This window comes from Nannospalax galili, unplaced genomic scaffold, assembly GCF_000622305.1.
Source record: "Nannospalax galili isolate Female #2095 unplaced genomic scaffold, S.galili_v1.0 scaffold281, whole genome shotgun sequence".
In the NCBI taxonomy this organism is placed as follows: Eukaryota; Metazoa; Chordata; class Mammalia; order Rodentia; family Spalacidae; genus Nannospalax; species Nannospalax galili.
The window spans coordinates 472,707-480,384 of record NW_008349068.1 but is presented as its reverse complement, the minus strand read 5'-3'; the positions used below and the strand labels follow the sequence as shown (position 1 = coordinate 480,384).

At 36.0% G+C, this 7,678-nt stretch overlaps 1 protein-coding gene across 10 annotated transcripts in view; it reads right to left on the bottom strand.

Annotated features, from left to right (window-relative positions):
• The window catches only part of Abi2 (abl interactor 2), a 142,622-nt gene that overhangs the window by 61,958 nt on the left and 72,986 nt on the right, over window positions 1-7,678 (bottom strand). For 5 of the 10 annotated variants that reach the window (XM_008846165.3, XM_017801376.2, XM_008846160.3 and 2 more), the window contains exons 3-4: window positions 6,641-6,817; window positions 4,997-5,014 (exon numbers count right to left, since the gene is read on the bottom strand). In XM_008846165.3, coding sequence (XP_008844387.1) covers window positions 4,997-5,014; window positions 6,641-6,817 — 195 coding nt within the window. The remainder of the gene's footprint in view (window positions 1-4,996; window positions 5,015-6,640; window positions 6,818-7,678) is intronic. The other 5 variants (XM_008846168.3, XM_008846162.3, XM_008846164.3 and 2 more) reach the window with 1 other exon arrangement.

Here is a 7,678-nt window from a genome sequence, read left to right as displayed (position 1 = left end):
AAAAAAATTGTTAAAGCCAGTCCCCAGTTCTCCTCACCACTTGACCCAGTATGGGTTCAATCTGGGATGAGAGAAGAGAAACACAAAGTTGAGGTGTAGGGAAGCCACAGTACCACCTTCTGCAAGTCTTAGAATCTACCCTAAAATTAGGATAGAATTAGTAATCTATAAATTACATTTTAATGGGTATATCTATAAATAAAGTCTATATATATGATCTATAAAATCCTCAAATGATTATATTTCTTTGGTTAATGGGTTGGATGAATAACAAATCATTTAAGAAACCAGAGTCCCTGTATAATGTCCAGACAACCTAATTTTATACTTTATGGTTACTGTACTACTTTCTATTAAGCTAAAATTTTTCCTTATTTCCTCAATGCATTTTTTCCCTTTGTGATAAATGTTTCTATGCTGCATAGAACAACAAATGCATACTGCCATCAAATTTAAGAACAGCAGGAACAAGTGCCAAGCAAAACGTCATTTCTTTATATAAGGCAAAAAAAACTATAATATATAAAACAATATATAATTAATATTGTTCAAATCTAAAATAATTTGGTAAAAATTCTTTACTGAATGGCTAGCAGGGCCCCAAAATCTATTTTGAAGCAACTGTTTTATAGAAAAGGTTTCTGACAACTAGAAAAATACATGACTAAACTATGTGTGTGGTAGAGAGGAAGTCAGCTTGTGCAAGTGTGCATCAGTTTGTGTGTACATACTATAAACTTGGGCCACAGAAAACAAGTACTGCAGCCACTCTGCAATAGTAATTCCTCTTGAAATTGTGTGTATATGTATGCATGTAAGGGAGGAGGATGTTCAAATGTATATGTGTATGTCCAGTTTGTGGGTATGGGCACATGCATGCCACTGTATACACATGAAGGTCAGACAAACTTTGAGTAATGGTCCTCACCTTTCTACTTGTTTGAGACAGGGCCTGTATGCTGCTGGGTATGCCAGAGTATCTGGCCCATGAGCTTCTGGAGATTCTCCTGTCTTCAACTCCCATCTTCCTATGCAGGTAAACTGGGATTAAAGATGCTTATGCTACTGCCTAACTTTTACATGAGTTTTGGGGATCCAAAATCAGGTTTTCAGACTTTTATGCCAAGCACTTCTGTCCACTGAGCCATCGTCCCAGGCCTTAAAATAATTTTTACATATAAATGTTAAGAGTAGGTATGGTGGTGCAAGTCTATAATCCCAGCCACTCCAGAGCCTAAGGGAGAACTGCTTGAGCTTAGCACAGAGTGAACGTAGGCAACACAGTGAGTGCCCTACCTCGAAGAGGTGCATAGTTCAGTGTTACTGCACTTGCCTAGGATGCATGTGACCCTGGGCTCTCTCCTCAGTGCCAAGAAAGGGGAAAAAGGTACCAGAACTCTCATCTGGCATAGACATATATAGTTAACGATCCTGAATCCTGAGCAGAATACTCATTATACTTTCTTTTCAGTTTCATTTGAGAATTGGAATTTGGTAACTGACCACAGGAATTTCACTAGGTTGGTATTATTTATTCCATTAAGCAAAGAATCATCAAGAGGTAAGACAAGCAGGTATTAAATACAGGAGGGAACACTAGGGGGAAAAGGTTTACTTTTTCTTTTTCCTACCACAGAGAAACCCCTAAAGCAGAAAAAAAAAATTTAAGTCTTGAAAGCTAATGCATAGTCATAGTTCAAGCACTCTTCCATTAGCCCTCTGTTGAAGAAACAAAGAGAATTTGGGAAGAAGTTCCTTTATAACCAAGAGTAGTCTGTCTCAGGCTCTGGAGATTCCTACAGTTTGTATAACTATCAGGTCAATTGCTATGCCTCAATATTTTTTCTACTGTGCTCTCAGCTTTCCTGCTCTATTCTTTTGGTGTAGTTAATAGCTCCTTGAATCATAACTACATAATATAGTCCTGTATCAATAAAAAGAAACCATGATGCAGTGGTCCCATAAGTGTCCCTAGAGAACTGTAGCCATCATATTCTTTTTAAGTACACTCCACAATGTTCATCCAACAACAAAATAGCCTAACAGTGTTATCTGTCAGAACATAGTCCCATCATTAAGTGACAAAATGACCATATGTTCATTGCAAATGGCAGTGCTTGAGCTGAAGGCTACAGCTCAGTGGCAGAGCACTTGCCTAGCATATGAAAGGCTCTGGGCCCAAGATCTACCACCACAAGCAAAAAGGGAGGAAACGGGTCCACTTGGCTCACCAGCATCATTTGAACTTCAGTACTATTTCTGAAGTTGGCCAACCAAGTATCTCTAGCTCACAGGTGATATCAATTTGATATGAACTCTTAATTGACAAAGACCTGCTGCACATTACCACGGCATACACATTCTAAAATGGCACAGGATACATCCTTCAGCTGTCAACCACCTACAGACTACTGCGAACAAGAATAAAGGCTGAAGGGGAAAAAGAGAGGAACGGAGGTATGATACAATGTAGAGAGGTATCTCTACAAATTATAAGAAAGTCACAAAAAAGAAATTGTTAGGGGAAGGTGTTGTATGACTTTTCCTGAGGAGAAGTGAATGAACATCTATTCACCTCAGATACAATATTCAGCATTAACAGATGGAAGAAATGGTTTAACCTAAGTCTAGCTTGATGAACCAATGAATTTAACTGGGGTTACTTATAGGAACATGCATGAGGGATTGCTTACAGCAGCATAAGCAATTTACAGGCAACACTACCCACAAAAAAAAGAATCTCCTCCAGTAACTGTTAAGCACTTATATAACCTTGAGGATGACAGGGCCTGCTGAGCCATCTTACACAATGTCTGATAAGCCCTCCTCATCACTCCAAGAAGGAATGTTAGTGAGCCCTTATAATTTTTATAAGGGTTTCATGTGGATAATCATGCTGCTTGGACATCAAGACAGCAATAACCATGTCTAGAGTTCCACAAAAGAATGCTTCACAGAGAAAACTTGAACCAAACTGTCAAGCAAAGGAGGGGGGGGTGTAAAAGAAAAAACAAATGTGGTGGCACATGCCTGTAACCTAAGCACATGGAGGTTGAGACAGAAGGAACAGGAGTTCAAGGCCAGCCTCAGCTATATAGCAAGTCCAAGACCAGCTTGGGCGGCTACATGAGACCCAATCTTTAAAAAAAGGATTTGAGGCTAGAGAAGTAAAACTCAGTAGTAGAGTACATACCCAATATGCAAAGCCCTGGATATGATAACCTAGCTTCAAAATAAGAGTCAGACTTAAAAACAGAAAGAGAAAAGGAAGACTATGCATACTTTGTGTCTATGGATCAGAGGTTGGGGGAAACAACTGGTCAAGCACCTTGACCTTTAATGTCTTGTTCAATATTATTCTTCACTACAGTACCATCTATTATATAATCCTTTAGGTTTCTAGAGTGAAGCTTTTTGGTGCAAAGAGAAAAAACATGAAGGCATCTTATCCAAATATACTTATTAGATCTTTCTAGGAGTCATGACTGGGACCTGTCTCTTATGTGAGAAAACATGTTCAAGGTCCAGAAGGAAACACAGTGGAGCCTGGAGAAAACAAGCATGGGATGGTGGCTTACACAGTGGTCTAAACATTAAGAGCAAAGGATTGGTCTATTTCTGTGTTTTCTTTGGTTAGTATTCCTGGGCATTTCTAATCACCCTGTAAGTTAACACACAAGAACCCAAATTTGAATACAGCCGGCTTTTTATAGTCTAGTTTACTACAAGCTACCTATTTAAGCCAGAAGGAATCTTCACACAATTCACATCCCTAAGTTACCAAGAGGAAGGGCTCAGAGCCAACCTAATAGAATGAATGCATTTGCCTGGGTTCCTCTAGTCAGAGCTATCTGCCAAGACCTGGTGAAATTTCTGTGGCTATGGTAATAACTCGTTAATGATTTGCATCATAGTCACTCTGTCTTCTGTGGTCCCGCCTTCTGGCTATCACTCACTACACTGAGGACATGGCAAACAACAAGGTACTGGAAAGAATATGTATTTGAAAAGAAATTACAAAATATGTCTAAGAAAAAAAGAAATACATGGTAAGCAATGAAAATCACTCTGGTAACATTTTTTGGTCAGGCTTTAGTTGAATTGCTTTTATGATGAATCACCCAAAACACTAAACTGGTTTTAAAACCACAACAGGAAATATTATCTTGTTTTGCCTGCGTTTTTTTTTTTATTGTTTATTATTTAGTTAATTGGTTGGTTTGTAGGGCTGGAGGTTGAACATGCTAGTCAGGTGTTCTGTCATGGAGAAACACCCACCAGCTCCTATCTCTAATTCTTAATCTGTATTTATTAAGCATTATAATGAGTTTTTGATGTTGGGCATACAATAATATTCACCTTTTAAAAATTCTTAAAGTGAGTTTATACTGAAATATGTTTTATACAACTATTAAAATGGACTAATTCTTCTTGTAAAATATATGATACTGCAACTTAAAAAAATTCAGATAACATGGTGTTCTTGTTTCTTAATTTTTTGTATCAGGAGTCAAAAGATAATGACATATTGTCAACAAAGTATATAATAAAGCACACCATTTATAGAATAAAGGCTATTACACAAGGGGAGGGTTAAATAAAGCACATTAGTTGGCTCTCCAATCAGTAACAAAATTTCTACATTTATAAAAATCCAGCTAATTTTATCTCATAACAATTTATATAGCATGGCTTACATTTCTGTTTCATCAAATACAATATTACAAAAATACCCATTCATTCAACAAATACTTAACTAAGCACCTAATATGCACCAGGTACTGTTACAGGCACAAAGAACAGAGCAGTGAACAAAGTAAGACAAAAATATCTACCCCTTGAGGAATACGAGACACATCACAAAGTTACCTGACAACAAAATAAAGAGGAATAATTTTTTGGTTTTAAAAGGCCAAGTGCCAAATATCTCTTTACTCCCCATATGTAATATTTACATAAGACCAAAGAATGGAAATCCAGCCCTGGAATCTCTTACCTTAAATCTAAGCAACCACTTAATGCATAAATGGAGCAAATAAAAGAGGTAAGGAAAAAAAGCATTGAAAGGTTAGTTGGAACTTCAGGATGTGAAGACAAAGGAAAGAAAACAAAGAAAAACAAGTTAAGCAATCAGCATTAACAAAATAATGTTTCAGTAGATCATAGAAAGAGTGGTTAAAGCAGAATGTGTCATGAACAGGAGTTTCTTTGATGATAGTATTTAAGACGTTGTATTCAAAACTTTAATTTCATTAGCATTCTTCAAATTAGTGAACATTAAACACTAAAATAAATAGAAACTATACAGTCTTAAAAGAAAAATATTTTACTTTAAGGATTAAACAAGAATTACAGGAGGGGTTCACTTTTTATTAAACAAACAAGCACACACAAATGTTATTTTTTTTTAAAATATATGTATCAAGTATCTTTTGGCATTAGATTCTGGTAGCACCTTAAAATATTCTATTAGCAATTGTTAACCTTCAATAAAATTTCCCCAAGTTAGAATAAAGTATTGTTAGTAGTTAACCATTAATTACACATCTTATTTTAACATTTCCTAATTAGTAATCTAAGTATATGTAGGACTCAAATATAAAAGTAAATGTAAAATTCCAGATAACAGTGCTTATTCAAAACTTTAAGAAAAAAATTATTTACAAAATAAATTTATACTGTTTATTTTTACATAGATCAACATTAAATTTATAATTAACTCACTTCTAGCCAAAATGGTGGTATATATTTTATTTAAATAGGTTTGTTTGTATTACAGTTTCATTTGCATGAACTGTACAGCTTCACTACAGGAATATATGAGTATTTATTTTAAGTCATACTTGTTAAGTCATTATCTTTCCAATCACTGTTGAGATGTAAATTTTAAATAATTTAACACTTAGCTGAGGCTCTAAATGGTTTCTCAAGTGCAACACCAATTTAAATAAAATGTACTTCTTTCTTAGAGGTAGTTTGTGGCTCTTTTTGTTGCTGTTGTTGTTTTGAAGTGCTAGTGCTGGAGCCTGGGGCTTTGTGACACATACTCCACCACTGAGCCACACTCCAATCCTCCATAGTTCTGATTATGGTACATCAAATACATAGTAAACATTCAAATACATCTTAAAAGACAGCCAAAATAAATGAGTTACATACTCAAAGCAGTGGAAATAAGTACTAATTAACATCTTCATCTACACTATTTTCACCCAAAATATTGAGACAAAATTATTCTAGAAAAAAAAAAAAATCAAACTTCATGTTTGGTAATATATGCTGTTTCTGAACTAATGCCAAAAGTCTGCTGATAAAATTTTGAGATAAGATAACATTTAATAACCTGAATGTTTTATCAATCAGTCACACTGTCAAAAGATTAGAGAGATTATACCACACTCTATTTAATAATCTTTATAGGGTATTTTCATAACTAAGTAAATGCAATTCATTCAAAGATGAATTCAAAGACAACTGCTCAAAATCTAAATACACAGCACTAAAGAAATTAGGATAAAATAGCTAACGGTAGTAAACAATCTTCACAACCACACCAGCCCAAGACTTGGTACTTTAGGAAAAATAAAACATTAACTTTCTAACTACTACTTTTGAAAGCTTGGCCAAAAACTATACCTACCTTTACTCCATGTCCAATGTCATCTAGAATTGTGTAGTCAATAGGTTTTCGAATATAACGAACAGGTCGCTCAAGGTTAGCTGGAGCAATAATCTTATGTGTTCTTGAAGTGTTTTTATTGGTGGTCAAAATACCAATTTCTCTTCTTGCAACTTTCTCTTTATGAATATCAACTGTCTGCAAGATACAAAAGAAACAAGACGACACAAAAATGTGTAGCTCTGGTATCCAGGAAAATAAAGAGATGTAAAACTGCTTCATGTTTGTTTGGTAAATCATCTTTCTGGATTACCAACTTTCTTCATTTTTAGGCTAATACACAGGTCAAATCTGGCCTACCACCTGATTTTTACAACCCACAAGCTAAGAACAGTGTTTCTCTAAGTGTGTGTAAGTGTGAGGTGCACATGTGTAAGTGCATTTATTCATGCAGGTTCATGTATGTGCACATGCTATGGATGTGGAAAACAGAGGTCAACCTTGGGTGTCATTCCTCAAGAGCTGTTCACCTTGTTTTTAGACTGGGTCTCTTCCTAGGACCTATAGCTCACTAATCAAGCTAGGCTGGCTGGCAGTGAGTGCTTGTCTCTGCCTCCCAGCATTGGGATTACAAATGAACACATTACACCCAGCTTTTTCCATGGGCTCTGGGTATCAAACTCAGGCCCTCATGCTTGCTCGGTAAACACTTTACCACTTCCCCAAGCCATCATTATCTTCTCTATGTATTTTATTTATTATTTTTATTTTATGTGTATGAGTGTATTGTCTGCATTTGTGATTTCATGCAATGCCCACAGAGGCCAGAAGAGGGCATCGGATTCCCTGGAACTGGACAGTTGCTAGCCGCCATGTGGATGTTGGGATTCAAACCTGGGTCCTCTACAAGTGCAGCCAAGTGCCCTTATCCACTGACCATCTCTCCAGCCACCATTCTTTCTTTTCTTTTTTTTTTTTTTTTTTTTTTTTGTTTTTTTTATATAGGGTCTCCTTGACCCCCCAGGGGGCTTTTTAGTACTTCTTTTGTAGACCAGACTA